Source organism: Engystomops pustulosus, chromosome 5, assembly GCF_040894005.1.
Source record: "Engystomops pustulosus chromosome 5, aEngPut4.maternal, whole genome shotgun sequence".
Lineage (NCBI taxonomy): Eukaryota > Metazoa > Chordata > Amphibia > Anura > Leptodactylidae > Engystomops > Engystomops pustulosus.
Genome location: NC_092415.1, coordinates 174,162,798 through 174,183,039, shown reverse-complemented (window position 1 = coordinate 174,183,039; position 20,242 = coordinate 174,162,798). Strand labels below are relative to the sequence as shown.

The window sequence follows — 20,242 nt, the reverse complement described above, 5'->3', positions numbered from 1 at the left end:
GTGGGAACTGGATCTTTAACTGTATCTCTAGGTATGTAAAGAGTTAATCATTATCCTCCTTATCTGTCTGAAGTGGACGGACCTCAGAAGCCTTTCATATACACTGCGCACTACAGGAGAAAAAGCAGAAATAAGACACAAAGAAGCTACTTTACTTTTTTTTTTTTTTGCAGTACTGGGCATTCCCTAACGTTGCATTCACACGTTCTGGTTGAATTTCATTTAAATATGCAAATTGACTGAAACAGGGAGGGGCTTGGCCTTGCATTGCATATGCATTTCAGAGAAATTCATGTGTTCAGTAACTCAAAGCAAAGCACCCATTATTTTTTTATTTTGCATTGTTTGCTTGCAAAACACTAGGTGCTCATTACCAATCACATGCATTTCACTGGAAACACATTTGCTAGTGGTTCGAGCTCAACCCCATGGCGTTTGAATTACGTTTCTCAGTCTGAAGGTCTGGATGGGAACTACTGTGTAAATTTAGATTCAGTTACTATAATTTTTACAAAACCAACATTTCTTTGCAGACTTCAAATGCAGTAAAGACCACCCTCAATGGCACACCTGCTGGACAGGGGTCTCCATTATATTTTACCTCTGGGAAATGGCACATGATGTAGTGTAGGACTAAAATTTTAGCATTTTGTTGCTGAGATCTGGTGGCATTGGCAGCTCATCTATTATACCATTTATATAACCCCCAACCTAAAAGTCAGTGGACTCTGACACATAAAACGGTCCTCCCCATTTGCAACCAGGAATAAACATAGAAGACAAAAAGGAAGCTATATGATTTTATGAAAACTACAATCCTATCATAATTGTATCCATTTACAAAAAACCTTTAAGATTGGACTACTGGTACATGTAGTTCCAACTCTGACCACAAATTGTTAGAAAACACTTTTAAAAAAAATCCAAGTAAACTAAATTCCTTATGTATTGAAAAGGAAGAAACATCAGCCGTGATCAAAGAGCTGCCCTTCTCAACATGGCCGCCAAGTCCTGCAAGGCGTAGCGCAAGCACGTGACGTCATCACGGCGCCTTCCCGCCCACGTGACTGGAAGCTCTGCTTTCCCTGTGAAGTGCATTGGATCCCAGACCTGTCTGTCAGAAGGGCAGGAGGGCGGAGTAGACATTGCGCAGGCGCCGTGTTGTAACCGAGGAACAGAGAAGCCATGATTATTACTGGACGGAAATAGAGACGAGTGCGCATGAGCATGTGATGCGGAAGACTTCTGTGGAGCATATAGAAAGGAGAAAGGCTGAGTTTCGCCCCCTTGTGACGTTATAGATAACTGCATATACTGTGTCGCTCTATAGCTGTGTGCTGCCAGTTATCACTATGTGACATTCACAGCCGTATTATAGTGTATTGTACATACACTCACATATATGGTGGCAGGGTGCAGGCAGAGGAGGACACCGGTTTGTGTGGGGGAGAAGATGGTTATAAAGGATATTGCGAATCTGTATGTAAGCCTGAAGGGGACAGGAGACATATATCATCATTGGGGGCACTGTATATAAACTAGTGAAGCTGGGGGCACTGTATGGACTGTATACACATTGGAGAGGGGGCCCCAGTGACAATTGGATTCTCAAAATTTGTTGCTGTTATGGGATCAAGGATTATCAATAAAGCATCATTGCAGACACCTTACAGCTGATCATTGCAGTCTGGGACTATAGTAACATCCAGAGGGCTTCACCAGAGGTCACAGTGGGCAGAGGGGTCCGTCTGTAACTAGGGGTCGGGTGTCCTTAAAGGAAACCTACCACTTTAAAATGACCCCTCTGACCCACAAATACCTTAAGCTAGCTCAGGATGAGCTGATGCCGGACCATATTTTCAATTAAACCAGAAACCGCTGTATTTGTAGAAACATTATTTTCTTGTGGTAGTAAAATCTCTCTTCGGCGCTTCTATAAGCGTCATACAGCGCGCACCCCGGACCCTGCTCCGCGATCACGCTGTCGTCAGCGCCGCTCCCGTCACTAATTTTGCTGTGCCCGAGAGCCGGTGACGTCACCGAGCTCTCGGGCACACTAGCGCATGCGCACCACCTCCTCCTGGCGCGTCGCGGCCGGATCCCATTGCGCATGGGCGAAGTCCCGAAGCCTCGTAGTATCGCGAGGCTTCGGAGAGAAGACTGAGAAGACCACCTCCACTATGCTCGCCGCTATACTTCGCCCATGCGCAATGGGATCCGGCCGCGACGCACCAGGAGGAGGTGGTGCGCATGCGCTAGTGTGCCCGAGAGCTCGGTGACGTCACCGGCTCTCGGGCACAGCAAAATTAGTGACGGGAGCGGCGCTGACGACAGCGTGATCGCGGAGCAGGGTCCGGGGTGCGCGCTGTATGACGCTTATAGAAGCGCCGAAGAGAGATTTTACTACCACAAGAAAATAATGTTTCTACAAATACAGCGGTTTCTGGTTTAATTGAAAATATGGTCCGGCATCAGCTCATCCTGAGCTAGCTTAAGGTATTTGTGGGTCAGAGGGGTCATTTTAAAGTGGTAGGTTTCCTTTAAGTAGGGGACCGCCTGTATATAAATACACTGGCCCCGGTCTGATTTCTAGGATAACCTGTATGAAACGTGGGTGTAATAACACTGATTGAATAAAGACTTCATTACATGTAAATACATTAGACTGCTGTACTTTATATGAACTAAAATGACTGTATTTAAATAAATTAGGCTATGTGCACACAGATTTTACGTGAAGATTTTGGTGGAGTAGCATTAAAGTGAATGTGATTTGAAAACTGTTATTCCGTGAGAAAATTAAAATAATTATATTACTTTTCTTGTGCGTCCTTACAGTGTGTTTTTACTACATTGAAGTCTATGGGAGAAAGAAAATCTGCAGCAAATCCACACCACGTTGCAGATTTGATGTGGATTTTTGCTTGAAATTAAAAACTGGTAAAAAAACACATGCGGAAAATCCACTTAAAACTCGTAACACTAAATAGACAAATCCGCATGACAATGCACAATTTGTGCAGATAGTCTAAGGGTGCCGTCGCACGATGCATTCTTGGTCCCTTTTTGTAGGTTTGCCATGCTTTTGGCTGGTTTTAATACATTTCACAACCACTTCCAGAAACAAAGAAAAACAAATTCAAACCAGCCAAACACAAGGTAAATATACAAAAACGCACCAAGAATAGTCCAATAACTGTCCAAGAACGCACTGTGTGACAGCACCCATAGGCCTTAAACCTACAAGCAAGTCTGATGCGACTTAACTTGCATCATGTGCTGACATGTTAAGTTCAGTTATGATCCCTGAGGGCACGTTCACACGTTGCGCTTTGGTTGTGTTTTTATTGCGTTTTAAAACGCATTATAACAGCAGAGATTAGGTGATCTGACATATATATATCGGACATTTGGGCTCCAATTTTAAAATGGTGATTTTAGAGGGAAAGAGGTTATGGATAATAAAGAAGAACATTACAAGCACATGTGGCATTGCTACTCACGTGCATATATAGTTCACAGTAGACAACAGCTGGGGAATAATCATGATCAGATGATCAGACCACAAGGTCTTGTGCATTGGGCCTAAGGCCGGCGCCACACGTGGCGCTTTGTCTGTGCTTGCAAACGCAGACAAAGTCGCGCCCACCGGGGCGGGCCGAGGCGTTTCTATGGAAACGCCTGCGATCGGGAACGAGCCGCCGGTGTTGCGCGTTAAATTAACGCAAAACACCGGCGGCTCGTTCCCGATCGCAGGCGTTTCCATAGAAACGCTGATGCGATCGGGCCGAGGCCCGCCCCGGTGGGTGCGACTTTGTCTGCGTTTGCCAGCGCAGACAAAGCGCCACGTGTGGCGCCGGCCTCAGCTTCCCTGGTTCATCCATGCTTGATGGCACCACTACAATGGTGCCAATAGGAGACCATAGTCTATCACATGAACGGATATCATGTCATTATCACAAGGGCTTATTCAATTCCAATAGTGGCTGCACCATTACTATGGATGCAAAACTGCGACAGAAAAACAGCAGCTCATGTCAGTCAGCAGGTTTGTTTTTTTTTTTTTAATTTTTTTGTTTTAAGGAATCCTTCAGAAGAAAAGACGACCCCTTCAAAGTATCTTTGAAATATCTGCAGCATGAACTGAAAATGTAACCTTTGCCTTTAAAACAAAGCCTAGAAATGAATCTAAATCGCCAATGATCCTATAATCTCATGGGACAAATTTGGTTATATTTTTTGGAATCGAAGTGGAGAAGCAGATTTTTATATAGTTTTTTGCTTCCTTTTACCATAATTAATCTTTATATAGTACATTTAAGATGCAGTCATTAATATATTTCATAAATCTCCGATTACCAAGGCAATAATAGTATAGAGAATGCAATCATATTATACATATACATTCAGAAATAGGGAAAGAGCATTTAATGTTTATAAACTAGATGAAGAGACCCTACTAGGTCGAAACAGTGCCGTCTACAGCTTGGGATCTGTTCCTTCTGGAATACATATACTGGTTTGGTTTTGATTCCGCATTAGGTCTTAAGGCTTCCTGATGATCATGCTTGATGTCAAGGGAGCTGCCTTACAAGGTGGCTAAAAGAGCTGTGGTTTTCCTCATCTCTTCCTGGAAAACTTTCCATATTTTCCCAGAATCCCCCTAGTGGTGGGTCAATGGCTATAAGACCCCGCACACCTACATTGCGGCCTTGAAGGGGTTTTCCCACAAACAAAAGTTAGGCCCTATCCTAACTTGCTGATGAGTGGGGGTCTCAGTGCGGAGACCCCCACAGATCACAAAAACGAGGGGTCTATCAGACTAATCAGACTACGGGTGAAGACACACATGGCGCTTTTGGGCCGTTTTTACTAAGTGCGTTTTCAGATCGTTAAAAACGCATGCGTTAAAAACGCATCCGTTTTTTGCCCGGTTTTCAGAAATTGCGCAATGAAAGACGGACAAAAACGCATGCGTTTTTAACGATCTGAAAACGCACTTAGTAAAAACGGCCCAAAAACGCCATGTGTGTCTTCACCCTCAGGGAGCAGACGGCCGCAAATGATCACTCTGCTCCATTAATCTCTATGGTGCTGATGGAGATCGGTGAGTGCAGCGATTAACAATTTCCGTCAGCTCCATAGAGATTTATGGAGCAGAACGATCATGTGTGGCCGTCTGCTCCATTACTCTTATGGAGCAATGAGGGGTCCGACAGATACGTGGGTCCCCATCAGGCCCCTTCGTTTTCGTGAACTGTGGTGTTCTCAGCACCGAGACTCCCAATGATCAGCAACTTTTCTCCCACGACTTTTCCTACACCCGTTAAGGAGAACTTTTACTTCCCAACTCCTATAAACTAATGGACATATCCATCCCCGATTAGTGAACATACAATTGGTAAAACAATTGAAATACCGTATATACTCGAGTATAAGCCGACCCGAGCATAAGCCGAGGCCCCTAATTTTACCACAAAAAAACTGTGAAAACCTTTTGACTCGAGTATAAGCCGAGGGTGGGAAATGCATTGGTCACAGCCTCTCCAGTATGTAGCCTGCCAGCCCCTGCCCCAGTGTATATAGCCTGCCAGCCCCTGCCCCAGTGTATATAGCCCGCCCTTCCCCTTTGTGCAGCACAACAATACCGGATGGATCGCACAGAAGATCTACGGGTGCCGCCAGAAAGGCGAGTTTTGATTTATTTATTTTTTTGACTCGAGTATAAGCCGAGTTTGGGTTTCTCAGCAAATTTTTTGTGCTGAAAAACTAGGCTTATACTCGAGTATATAAGGTATTAAAAAACTTCTAAGTGCTGCAAATAGTAATAATATAAAATGGAATCACTACTGTTTCCTCCTAGTCGCTCCTGCTGCCCTATAGGTGTGTTCTCATGCCAGTTGTACAGTCATGGCCAAAAATTATGAGAATGATACAAATGTTAATTTTTACAAAGTCTACTGCGTCAGGTTTTATAATGGCAATTTGCATACTGTATACTTCAGAATGTTATAAAGAGTGATCAGCTTAACAGCAATTAATTGCAAAGTCAATATTTGCCTAGAAAATGAACTTTTCCCCCCAAAACACATTTCAACTTCATTGCAGGCCTGCCATAAAAGGAGCAGCTGCCATGGTGTCAGTGATGTCTCCAGTAACACAGGTGAGGGTGCTGATGAGGACAGGGCTGGAGCTCAATCTGTCATGATTAAGTAAGAATCACACCACTGGACACCTTAAAAGGAGGCTGGTGCTTGGCATCATTGTTTCTCTTCTGTTAACCATGGTTATCTCTAAAGAAACATGTGCAGTCATCATTGCACTGCACAAAACTGGCCTAACAGGGAAGAGTATCGCAGCTAGAAAGATTGCACCTCAGTCACCAATCTATCGTATCATCAAGGAATTCAAGGAGAGAGCTTCCATTGTTGCCAAAAAGGTTCCAGGGCGCCCAAGAAGGACCAGCAAGCGCCAGGACCGTCTCTTAAAAGTGTTTCAGCTTGGGGATGGGGCTCCCAGCAGTGCAGAGCTTGCTCAGGAATGGCAGCAGGCAGGTGTTAGTGCATCTGCATGCACTGTGAGGAGGAGACTCTTGGAGCAAGGCCTGGTGTCAAGGGGGGCAGCAAAGAAGCCACTTCTCTCCAGAAAAAACATCAGGGACAAACTTATATTCTGCAGAAGGTACAGGGAGTGGACTGGTGAGGACTGGGGTAAAGTCATTTTCTCGGATTAATCCCCTTTCCGATTGTTTGGAACATCTGGAAAATAGCTTGTTTGGAGAAGACAAGGTGAGCGATACCACCAGTCTTGTCTCATGCCAACTGTAAAGCATCCTGCAACCATTCATGTGTGGGGCGGCTTCTCAGCCAAGGGAATCGGCTCTCTCACAGTCTTGCCTAAAAACACATCCATGAATAAAGAATGGCACCAGAATGTCCTCCAAGAGCAACTTCTCCCAACAGTCCCAGAAGAATGGTGATCAACAATGCCTTTTTCCAGCATGATGGAGCACCTTGCCATAAAGCAAAGGTGATAACTAAATGGCTCTGGGAACAAAACAGAGATTTTAGTTCCATGGCCTGGAAACTCCCCAGATCTTAATCCCATTGAGAACTTGTTGTCAATCATCAAAATTGTGACAAAATGCAAGCAGTGATTGTGCAAGAATGGACGGCTATCAGTCAGGATTTGGTCCAGAAGTTGATTGAGAGCTGCCAGGGAGAATTGCAGAGGTCCTAAAGAAGAAGGGTCAACACTGCAAATACTGACTTGCTGCAGTAACTCATTCTAAAGCTTTTGTTACTCATAATATGATTGCACTTGTATTTCTGCATGTGATAAAAACATCTGACAAACCAGAGGGCAACAGATCATGTGAAAACATAATATTTGTGTCATTCTAAAAACTTATGGCCATGACTGTATAGTGAACGACCCCCAATTATGTGCAGTTGGCACATGCTGCCCATCTATAAACAGAAATTGGGTCTAAAATTAGTGTAGGGTTAAATAAGAACCGAGTACTAATACATTTTTATACTATTTTACTAAATACTAAATTATTTTGAATAAAAATAGCAATGTTTTTCTCTTTTTCTGTTGATAAAAAATATGTATTTCATAATATATTTGTTTAAAATTAAAAAAAAGGAATTTGCAATTTTTACAGTGCACTTTGTTCCAAGTCCTCTCCAGAACATAGGGAAGGGCCAGCTCTTCTCGCTGTTCTTTCACGATTTGCATTCTGTCGGTGATAAATGTTCATTTTGGAAAGAAACAATGAAGTGCTGATTGTTTGGGCATCTCCCACCTATATACCCTTCATAATTAATTGTCAACGATTACCCCAACGACTCATCTCATAAGGGCCTTGGCAAGTCTATCCCAGAACCAGCCCTGGATGTGATGGTTTGTATAGTCGCACACAGTAATGAAACGAAGGATGCTGGGAAATGGTCTTTTCATGGGTTTGTATTTTACCGGGATCAGCCGCCTCTCACGAGCACCTGCAGAGAAGGATAAACAATAATAAAATAATTAACGTTACCCGTTTGTAGATGTGTAGTTACCTAAAAGAAATCTACCAGCAAAGTCCAATCACAAAGCAGAGAAATCAAGAAAACTTTTATAATTATTGTTTAAAACAAGTCGTCATCTGTCTATCATCCAAAAGAAAACTGGAACCAACATGTACAATAGACCCCATCAAAAGTACATGTCTGCACATACAAGAATTGGATGGATCTTACAGGGAGCAATCTACACGCTACTGACGTCAGCCACCGCTGGTTAGTTTTCGGCCGGTGAGCCACTGCTCCAGCACAAGTACAAAATGGCTTTGCTGCTTTCCCATCATTTGAGAGTGAGGGAAGTGGGGAACCCAAAGCTAGTACAGCACCATACAACATCACCCCTGATGATACACATGGGGCACATACACTACAATTTAGGGATAGTTCACCTCGGATAGGGTCAAGTGTGGGACTATCCTAGTCTCAGGACAGGAGCAATAAACTGGGGGATTATGGATCAGAATAGGACGAGGGCAAGTCTGTCGAAAAGACTGGGACCAGTTAGCCCTTTACCCAGATTGGTCCCCATAGCTTGCAGATGTATATACGTCCCCATGCCTTACTCGGTTTCTCCCCCCGCTCCCTCAGCACCTTTCCCCTCCCTCTGCCTGATGTAAACTTACAGCAGCAGAGGAAGTTTCAGTACAGCACAGTGTAACAGCCTATGAAGTTACAGCACGGAGGGGCTCTGGCAAAAAACCCCAGACCAACTCTGACTCATGAGCATAATTGTAAATGGATGGAAGCCATAGATGACAAATATAAGAAGATTACCAGTCATGGTGCCTGGATCTATGAGTAAGTGCCCCGGGTTTGAGGGCAATTTCCTTAAAACTACTTAATCTAGATCAGACCACACAGATTAATATAAATCTGTGAGGGCATGTCCCCCCCCCCCCCATGGCATTACTCTCCTCTATTGACACTTATGTGCAGCACTGATGCAGGTGATGACGTCACCAGGTGGCCAGGTCAGAGCACAGTCGTGGGAGGGAAGGGGACAGCAGTGGAGGAACACAAAGTATCAAGGGGGGAGTTCAGAAAGGGGGCATTGTAGGAGCTTCTCTTATATTTCCCCTTTTTTTGCTGTACCCTGTGACGGAGGGAGGGTGCATCACAAGAAAGGGGTACCACTATTTAGCATGGGGCATTATACTTTGTGGGCACACAATTTATTTCTACAAACCACCCCCACCTTTCCCATTAAAAAACAAAAGAGTATTTCAAACCAAGGCAATTGCCGGGACCCATAGCTGCTGTGATGGGCCCACATAATACCAAGTAAGGAATCCATGGGGGTCAAGGGGGCTGTATCTAATGAATCCATAGGGTGTGAGGGGAACTTATATAAAATAACCATTAAGGGAAAGTTTGGTAGGAAAAACCTTTAGGGAACAGCAGACTGTTTTAGTTTCTAAATTTTTTTATGCAGCCATGGGAGTTCACTGCAAACGGGCCCAATGAGGCTCTCTCACCCAGGGGCCTACTGAAACCACAAGCCAACCGTGCAAACACATACCTGGCCCAAGGCTCAGGGCAAATTTGGTCTGAAAATCACATTCACTGCTGTCCAGATAATCATCAGATATAATGACCACCATCTTCCTACACCTGTAAAATTAAAATGAATTGCATCGAGTTATATGGTGCAATGCGGTTGTCAGAGTGTTCGTATGATCGTGGGGAGAAATGCTTTATACTTGCCTCTTTTCTATCAGCTCACTTGTTATAGACCACAAACAGGTTCCTGGAAGAACGTCCCTATCAAACACGCACAGCTTCAGTTTATACTCCGTCTGCTCCAATCTCCGGATCATCTCCTGCACAAACTCAATATCTTTTGGACAGTAACAGATGAAAGCGTCAAATGATTCCGGCATATGAACTGCAGAAAGACAAAACACACAAAATATACATTTTTAAGATTAGAACACAATACTAATAAAAATTCTTACTGGTTTCTAAGAGCAGGAGTCTAAGGAGAGCAGGGCAGAGCCGAGAGTAAGTTAGATCCGGTGGCAGGCTCCTGCATTTCATGACAGCCCTTTGCTTTTTTTTATTGAAACTTTTAGTACAGCAGAACTATGCAAAAATCATGATATAGATAGATATATGCGCAAAATTTTTTGGGAGGTTAGTAAGACATGGAGCAGCCATGTGGTGAAGTGGAGGCTACAGTGACTCCACGCACCAGTAGCCTCTTTCGATTCCATTCTGTCTTGTCGTAGTTGCGTGCACCCGAATGCAAAGCTGAGGCCCTTGCCATGCCCTTGCAGAAGAGAGAGAGAAGCTACAGCCATGCAACTTAGTCTCAGAAGCGGGAGTTACTGGGTAAGCGGACTGGTAGGAGGGATCAGGAGAGGCTACTAGGACATGGAGTAGCTGAAGCTCCCACTCCACAGCGTGGCTACACCACGCCCCAGTTGCCTTTATAGAAAATTTGCATATACAAGATTTTTATACAGTTCTGGGGGACTCAAAATTAAAAAATACAGGAATTTGCTACCAGTTCTAGCTTCTTAGGTAGATCCGTGATGGTAGGTTTCCTTTAACTTTTAGGCTGCATTGACACTACAGTACGGGGGACGTATAAATGGCCGACGTATATGCGGCCGATATATACGTCCCCCATACACTTCTATGGGCTCGCGGCGCCCTACGGGAGTGGTACGGTGCAGCACACGTGCGGCACCGTACCTCTCCGTAGCCCGGGAAAAGATAGGACATGTCCTATCTTTTCCCGTATTACAGCGCCGCGGCCACACATCGCTATGGAGAGGGGCGGGGGTGAGCTGCGAATGTAGCCTTATACAGTTTCGCATAATTTTGAAGATCCCTGCTTGCTGTCAGTAAATGAAATCTTCCTTGCTTACATATGTAAACTGAAATCCTCTACAGACCTAATCCTGAGCTTAAAGTTTGCTACAGCTGTATGGGGATCATCCATCAACTGAACTGACAAATTAGCAGCGCAAAGGTTTTCATGTTTGAAAGTAAAAAGTGGGATCCTCAAAAGGATGTGGCCAAAGACCCCACATACTGCATGTGTGTCAGCACAGTCTGGTTATGGCTTAGCCACCAATTATCTGCCTGCTGCAGGTATCACTTGCCCTTTTTTTTCTTAAAAACAAGGGCAAAGGAAGCTTAAAGAATAATGGATTCTGCCAGAGGACACACACACCAGTATGTCAGTGTGCTTTAATGTTTCCATTCACTGACAGCAAGGAGCGATTGTGAGAATTGGAAGCCATTAAGACACAAGTCACATTATAAATGTGCTTGTATTAGTTACATAAAACCAAAAACCCCTTTGAGCACAAACCTGAGGTATCTGTACCCCCACTGCTGCCCACAGTGTCATCCTGTAAGGGTGGAGGTAGGCTCTGCTTTCTTCTTAGGTATTTCTTACAGTCGGATTCTAAAACAGAAGAGTAGATAACGGCATCTTTATATTCATTTGGCGTAAATTATTATTTATTAAACGTGGATTGACCACCGCAATCAATATATAAAATACATGATTTAGTCAGGAGATTCTACACATTTTAGAATTGGAGATAATATCTAAACCTTGGAAAATATCTGAATGTGAGGAGGAATATGAAAACTTAAAGAAAATCTGTCACCAGATTTTTCCCCACTAAACTACCAACCCCTCAGGTAGGGTATGAAATGTCCTAGAATTCCCCTTTTATGTGAAATCTCAGCTATTTAACTATAAAAATATCCTCCAATTAGGCACAGGAGATGAGTCAAGTTGGTTGCAGGGGGTGTCACTTCAGAAGCTCATATATTTGGTTCTATAGAACCTAGAAACATGCTTTGTGTGTCAAATTAAAGATCTTTCAGATCCCATCAAGCTTAAGAGCTCCAGAACTGGACACACAGGCAGTTAGAAAATAGATGGGTCTTTAATAACTGGATCTTGATCTGAAGTTTGCATTTCCAACCATCTAATTAGCTGCCTGTATCTCAGGTTCTGTACAACCCAAAGCCAGAAGCCCAATGAAAAGTAAAAGATGATTCTTATCTTTAAAATGTCACAAAAACATGTTAATAGGGGCTACAGAACACAAGATAGGAGTTTCTGAAGTGACACCACACTTGCAACCACTACTTGACTCATTTCATGTGAAAGTGAGGAGAGATGAGTCTTATTTGCTTCACTTTGGGGGAAGATAAACAGATTGGGCTGGTCTGACTACCTCAACGTTCACACCTGCAATCCAGAAAACAGGGATGGAGCGGCAGGTCAAGGATGTGTCCTGCTGCTACACTCAATAGTATGGGGGCTTGTGCTCACCAATTTCCAACACTCCCATATTAACGAATGAAGGAGCAGGATACAGGTCCAACAAAATACGTTCACATAAGAGGACCACATACCTATTAATGGAGCAATGTCTGTAAGGATATCATGTCTATCAATTTTCCTCAGTAGTTCCAGCAGACGTCCCACAGTCGCTTGTGAACATCTCTTCTCCCAGTCCTCCAGGAGGGCAAGTGTTGGGTTTTGAAATCTTTCCAAATTCCTGATCTCTAAGTAGGTGTAGTCCATTTCTTCAGCCAGCGTGGTCCATCCTGACGCCACCACGGCATCTGGGTTCAGGTACAGGGACAGCCTATGCCTGGTATTATAATTTAATGCCACCAGTGGGATGGAGGACATTTCTGCCTCATCCAAACTGGACCCACAAGCCATGGTACAGGAGGTGCACTGAATCCTTCACATCTGGAACGAGCTCCTGCTTTTACCTTTCATTTATTAGTATAAAATACCTGAAATGTAAAAGGGAAAATAATGAAAAAAAAAAAAAAAAAAACCAAACAAACAAACTTACAAAACTTCAAATTAAAGTATAAAGGGTTTTAGTAGGCTCCGATCAGTGGGAGGGGGGGGGGGGGGGGGGGGATTCTGGATTTTAGGCAATAGTTTTGCCAGTGCAGCACAGCCGGCAGATACATCATGAGGTCTAAGCAGATTTACTTAGCTGCCTGTATCTCCGGTCCTGTAGCTCTCATGACCACTCATGATCTGAAAGATAAGATTCTTATCTTTAATAAGACATGTTTCTAGGATCAACCCACATTATGAAAATAAACATTTCCAGTATAGATTAGCAGAACATTCTCAGATACATAATGGCCACTTCCCTATAGATATCAGCCGCCATCACTTCCTGAACACTTTCTGCTCCACTGACACTAGTGCAGCAGCTTATTTATAGTCTTCATTACCTTCTTCGTTATTGCACGAAAGAAATGTCAGGATATTCCATATTTCACAAGATGCTAGGCAGGAAGCCTTGCCAACATAGCGAGCTCATCATACGTGATTCAGTCCATGGGTGGTGGATACACAAGAGTCTAGCCAGTTTGTCTGCTTTTAAAGAGAAACGGTCACCAGATTTTATCCCACTAAACTACTATGCATTTTAGAAATATCTCCAGAATCCGCCCATTTCCTACAAATAGAAACTCTAAAGTGCTCTCGACTAGACTACTAATCGGTCTGCCAAACTTTCTCCTCTCCAATCAATACTCAATGCAGCAGCCAGGCTGGTCTTTCAGACCAAACACTACACTGGTTGCCCTTATTCTTCCAAATGCAGTTTAAAATAATCATCCACAAAGCTCTGCATGATGCTGCACCTCCCAAGCTCTCCTCTCATCTCAGTCTACCCCAATCCATGCTCTTCGATTTGCCAGTGATCTTAGGTTAATCTCTGGCTTAATTTGAACCTCTCAAAACACGTCTCCAGGATTTTTCCAGAGCTGCACTTATTCTCTGGAATATTCAACCTCCAAAGCTTCAAACATGCTCTTAAAACCTTTCACACTCGCTAACTGCATGAAACTCCAACTCTCTGTGTCCTCCTCCTGTCTGTTATCGGGGAAACACCAGATACCAAGTTAGAGGCTTCCCTGTGGGCTCTTTGACCCTGGATTTTATTTTGTTCTCATATACAGAATGGCCCAGACCATTATACAAGCTCTTACACGTCAGCCTCTTCACGCTCAGTCTGTAAGCTCTTTGGAACAGGGCCCTCACACCTTTTGTTCTATAAGTCAATGTTTTTACTCTGTAAAGTCTTATTTTATTTGTATATGTCTCCTGTGATTTATAAAGCACTATGGAATGATGGCGCTATATGACTAAAGATTATTATAGCCCCCTCTGGTAGGATACAAAATGTCCTTTCTAAATTTGCTCACAGAGCCACAGAAATATGAGAATCTCATCTTTAATATGACACCAAAGATACCTGGAGATAAATATAGTTAGAAATATGAGCTGCAGATAAAGATCCAGCCCCCCAAAGAACCACAGATGTGTAATGTAATCTGAAAGATGAGATTTATATCTTTAAAATGACACCAATAGGAACTATAGAATTACTATTCATCCACCTGAAGTCATACGGTCCGTACAGCCTCTTAAAGTGCCTATTCTCTGGTCATTTGCATACTCGTGTTAAAGAGGTTGCATCAACCCTTATTAAAGAATGTCCTAGACAATGTCCTGCCTGGCAAAATTACCTTAGTTACCTTAAGTTATTTAAACACATTTATATAGCAAATTTATTTGCAGTACTGAAAATACTAAATAAAAAAAATACTGAAAAATAGCGCAAGAGGTATTTTAATAATTGAGGAAGTGCTATATCTGAGCAAACATTCAGTCCACAAAAGCAGAAGTAATGGTGCACATAAATCGTGTCTACCATGCAGCTGAGTACACAGATATCAGGCCGCTGTCACATCAGCCCCTGCCAGCTACATCCGATGCCTCAACAAGCGGCACTAAATGGGTGATTTGTCACCAAATATTCACCCCATTGCCTGCATCATAAGACTCATTAACAACTACAAACAGATAGTCAGGACAGCCTTGCAAAAAGATTTTAATACCTTACACAGAGGCTGATTTTTGTTACGTCCCCTGGACACACAACATCAATCACACTGCATGGGAAGCCGTGATATGATTGCACCCCTGTACCCTCCGCCTCTCCAACTTTACACAACTTATTTGCATATCACTTCGAAGTTGATTTTCTGGATAAGGTCACCAGCTGAGCCAAAGGGTGATGCCACAAACGGCGTTTTGAACCCGTTTTTGGTCAGTTTTTAATCAGTCTGTTAAAAAACACATACATTTTTGACAAGTTTATCAATTATCTTAATTAAAACTGGTCAAAAACGGATGAGTTTTCAAAAAAATACATCCGTTTTTGGACAGACTGCTTAAAAACGGACCAAAAAGCCATGTATGGCATCACCCAAACAAGGATCCTGATCGGGAAGGCGTTTACCCTGTTAAGACCAGGAAACTTTGGGCATTTGTGTTATATTGAAGTACAAATATATGTAACAATTTTTCCCCATAAACGTGGCTTTTTTATATGGGCAACGAGAACAGTTTTGCCTCAGTCAGCTGTGGGAAAATGAAAGCTCAGATCCTCCAATTGGCGGTGCAGAGGATGTTATTATCACACATCTCCTATTATTCTCAGTGATAACGGCTCATGCCCCTGCCTGTCCATCACATCGACAGATTTCTATCCACTGGAAGTAAACATAGAAGCTTCCTGTAGAAGGACAGCAAGCAGAGATCTAGTAAACCGTGAGGAATTGATACAGAAAGTATATTGGAAAATTTTATAACTAGTCCTTACACAAACAATATCAAATATTTGGTGAAAGTGGACAATCCCTTTAAAGTTAATCTACCATCAAAATCTATCATGATAAACCAGGGACACTTACTCATAGATCCAGCCAAAGTGACTGTGGTAATCTTCTGATATTTATTATCCATGGCCTCCTTTCTAAAATAAATAATTAAAATGATGCTAAAGAACCTGAAGTGCTACCCTAGCCCTCCTATGATCCGGCTTTACAGACTGTTATACTGTCTCGATCCCTTCCCACTTCCTTAGCACTTGTTTTTGCATATTGATCATGTGTTTTGCTGGTTTGAATCAGTTTTTATACATTTCTGGAAGTATATGCAGCTGTTAAACACACAAAAAAAACGCAGGCGTGTAAAAACGCACCAAGAACACACCGTATGACAGGCTATAAAGCCAGATCACAGAGGGGCTACGATAGCCCTTTAGGCTCATTAGCTAAATTTTAAAGAGGTGATTTTAAAAGAAAGGAGACCATAGATAACAAAGAAAAATGACCACAGTCACTGTGCCTGTAAATATAGGAAGATTATAGCAGTCATGATGCCTGGATCTATGAGTAAGTGAGATTTTCTTTAAATAAATTTTAAAGTTCAGATAACTCCACTTTCCCCCAGAACACATATACATAAATTCATTAAGACATTATGTATCCCCACATCCTAAAATCTCTCAAAACACAAACACTAAAGGGGAAAAAAAAAAAAGTAAAATCGCCACTTTTTAACCATTTTGACTCCCATAAACATTTTATAAAAAGTAGTGCAGTTCCTAAAATGCTATCAATGTTCTATGGCTGTGCTCAGTGACTATTTTCATCAGAATATTTGAGGCTGACCCTGGAATTCAAATTTGACACAAGTGACCACTCATCAATGGTAGATTCTCTGCATAACTAGAGCCAGCCCTGTCATGCCAAGTCCCCATGGTGCAGGTTTCTGGATGATACCAGGGAGCTGTTCTAACCCTTAGGTAATGTGGCCCTTTACATGATACACTCACTATATGCACAGCACAGACTTCATTCACACTCACTATATGCACAGCACAGACTACACTCACCTCTCCTCACTGCCGTCTCTAAGTGACTGTCTCTCCACTGACCAGAACTTAGACATCAAACTGGTCCGACCAGGGCGCGCCCATCGCGTCCCCTGGGGGAGACTTCACTCAAATTATTACAGCTAAAGCCTAATGTAATCTGTAAACTCCACTGTGTATGGTAAGTCTTGTCTTATATAGAGGAGGCTTTAGTATTTCAGTTTGTCTAAATGTGAAGGAAAAAAAGTTTATATGGCTGGAGCCTGGCTCCCCCCGCTCGGTGACATGGTCTGGCCCAGGAGCAGGAAGTAGTGAGAAAGTTTGAGTGGGAAATGATGAACTGCCGGGAGACTGCACCGTGTGACGTCACCACCTACGTCACAGGCAGGAAACAATTTCTTGTGAAAGGCCATATAGGACTGTGTACACACGAGAGGACTAGTACAAATAAAAGAAAAATGTTTCAGTTTTAAAGGACACCTGTCATCAGGTCTGTGTCACTTGTCCTGTCACCACTACCTGTTGGAGCAGCTCACAAGGATCCATCCCAGCCTTTATCTAGTTATTTCATACATTATTCATTGTAAAATCATCTATTTTTTATCATGTAAATGAGGCTGCTCACATGGTCAGAGGCAGTGATGTCACCCCTGTTACCCCTCCCCTCTCCTCCCCCTGCTCATGTCTGTGTGTAATGTATAGTAAAGCATGGCTAGTGTGTGCATCTGCTGACATGCTGCATCCTCCTAATATACAGGTGAGAGACACAGACATCAGCTACACATGAATCTGACATGTTCTGCTGTAACATGGCTGCATGGAGCTGCTGTATCTCTCCTATACACACACACAGGCTACAGGGGGTGTGGCCACCAGCACCAGGAAGCACATCATTATACAGCCTCACATCATTATACAGGCTGTCAGTCATGCACTGGGGGTGTGGCTGTGCCTCCCACTCATGAATAGAGTGGACAGCTTGAATATGCTAATGCTTCATTGGACATTTCACAGGTCATTTGCATACAGCTTTAGGACCTCATTGCTTAGGTTTACAGGCATGTAGAGGGACAATGAAGGGATAGAGGCAATGCTCTCTAATGGCAGTTTATGAAAATATATTTAGTTTAGGGGGGTTATTTTGCATGACGGGTTCTCTTTAAGTGGTTTTTTTGTTGTTATTTAGTGTGAGCCAGGGATACAGTTTTGGGAGTCATGGGCCTAAGGTGTCATTTTTATGGGACATGCTGTAGTTTTTCAAATACCACTTGATTCCTTTTTACTTATTATTCCATTTTTTTGACAGCTATTTAGAAGTGGATTGTGTCATACGCGATCGGATTTTGGCGCAGCGGCTTTTATGCGACAGAAATCGGGGGGGCCTGCCGTCGGATGATCCGACTGATTCAGACTGAGCGCAGGATTTAATATTCAAATTGTGTCACAATCCAATGCACTTACATGCACCAGGAAGAAGAAGGTGACACATGACCTGAACGAGGAAGCGACACATGCCAGATATCGGACGCACGATCTTTGTAAATCGTGGCACAGTTCATTCTTGTCGGACAATGCACTTGGGGTGAACTCTGTCGGCCGGGTAAGTAAATGTGCCCCATTGTGTTTGAATCGCACTCAGGCCACGTTCACACGTTGCATTTCAGTTGGGTTTTTGAACACAACACGGAGGGGCTTGGCCACAACACATACACACGCGCAAAACATGCGGTGCTCACGCCAGAACGCAAGTGTTTAAGTGAAAACGAATATGCATTCTTCCCAAGCCCCTCCTGTTTAACAAACGAAATCCAAACACCAGGGGGCGTGGCTCGGCCCAATCATATCTGCATTTCCAGTGAAACGCATGCGACCAGTGTTTTGCATGTACACGATGGTAAACCATGGGTGCTTGTTATCGATTGTATACGATTCACTGGAAACACAGATGTGATCAGGTTATGTCCCGCTATCCCCCCCCCCACCACCACCACGTTTGCATTTCATTCACACATTAATTTTTTTCAGATGCAGTTTTCAAAGCCCAAAGCAGGTGTGGATCATATCACTGAAGGCGCATTCGTACGATGCGTTACATCACGTTTTTTGAAGCGGTTTTGACCCATTCCAAAGACTTCAGTCTTGATCACATGCTAAAGTGACCTTGCGTCTCCACTGCAATATGCATGAGTTTCATTGGAAACACATATGCGTTTTGGTCATACCCCATCCCACTTGTGTTTTGGATGCGTTTAAAAACGCAACAAAAACGGCACTTGGAAAACCGCCCTGAGGGCGCATTCACACAATGCGTTGCGTTGTGCGTTGCGTTTTTTGACGCATTCCACTGGCTTCAGCCTTGATTACATGCAGTGAAAACGCAACGTAACCATAGCATGTGATCCAGGCTGAAGCCAGTGGAATGCGTTAAAAACGCAACGCGCAACGCAATGCATCGTGTGAATGCGCCCTCAGAGAGGCTGCTTTTCCTTTTTTCACTCCACTTTATTAGTTTGGACATTGAGAACTGCATCTGAAAAGCTTAACGTTTGAACACACCCTGAGGTTTTTTTTGCATTCCAAAGGACGCGTTCACACATTGCATTTTGGCCTGCGTTTTCATTGCGCTTGAAACGCATTACAAACACATTACAACAGCTGAGGAGAGGGGATTTGCCTTATTTTATTACTGTTAACATGCATTTTGTTAACACAAGCATTAACATTGCATTCTTAGCTGTTGTAATGTATTTCAAATGCAATGAAAACACAGGCCAAAAACACAACGCATCGTGTGAATATGCCCTCATGCCTCTTGCACATGAACAATTGCAGTCCATGTTAAGTGGGCAGTGGACAGGAGTCCCTGATTATATAGAAATGTAATGCAAGGATATCCAGTCTACTGGCCAGAGCTGGAGTTCTAATACGTAATACAGTTCCCGCGCAGCTGATGTCATGAAGATGAGACGTTCTTGTATTATATTTATATATAATGCAGGGACTCCTGTCCATAGCATTATGTGCAGCCCATGGGATCGGGCCTCCATATGGCCCCGTTTTTGGGCCGATTTTAAGCAGTCCGTTAAAAAACGCATGCGTTTTTGAAAATGCATCCATTTTTGACCGGTTTTAGTAATTTAGTAATGCATGCATTTTTAATGGACTGCTTAAAAACGGGTTGAAACCACCACGTGTGGCGCCGGCCTAAGGCCGGCGCCACACAGGGCGCTTTGTCTGCGCTTGCGAACGCAAACGCAGACAAAGTCGCGCCCACCGGGGCGGGCCTCGGCCCGATCGCATCGGCTAATTTAACGCAAAACACCGGCGTCTCGTTCCCGATCGCAGGCGTTTCCATAGAAACGCCGATGCGATCGAGCCGAGGCCCGCCCCGGTGGGCGCGACTTTGTCTGCGTTTGCAAGCGCAGACAAAGCGCC

The 20,242-nt window shown here is 43.5% G+C and overlaps 1 protein-coding gene across 1 annotated transcript; it reads right to left on the bottom strand.

Moving 5' to 3' along the window:
- Positions 1–5,615: 5,615 nt before the first annotated feature.
- MYD88 (MYD88 innate immune signal transduction adaptor) lies at positions 5,616–17,076 on the bottom strand. The gene is made up of 6 exons (XM_072153853.1): positions 16,829–17,076; positions 12,459–12,851; positions 11,395–11,490; positions 9,777–9,957; positions 9,592–9,683; positions 5,616–8,006 (listed from the first exon to the last, which is right to left on the bottom strand). The coding sequence occupies exons 2-6, from the start codon at positions 12,772–12,774 to the stop codon at positions 7,855–7,857; spliced, it is 837 nt and encodes a 278-aa protein (XP_072009954.1). The 5' UTR covers positions 12,775–12,851; positions 16,829–17,076; the 3' UTR covers positions 5,616–7,854.
- Positions 17,077–20,242: the final 3,166 nt, after the last annotated feature.

What these genes read in the sequence shown, in the direction of transcription:
- MYD88 (XM_072153853.1), bottom strand. Translation starts at nt 12,774, where the DNA reads ATGGCTTGTGGGTCCAGTTTGGATGAGGCAGAAATGTCCTCCATCCCA. An exon ending in AGACATTGCTCCATTAATAG is followed by an intron (nt 11,491 to 12,458) that starts GTATGTGGTCCT and finishes CTTCTGTTTTAG; the next exon opens with AATCCGACTGTAAGAAATAC. An exon ending in TGCCCTGAGCCTTGGGCCAG is followed by an intron (nt 8,007 to 9,591) that starts GTATGTGTTTGC and finishes CCTTCTCTGCAG; the next exon opens with GTGCTCGTGAGAGGCGGCTG.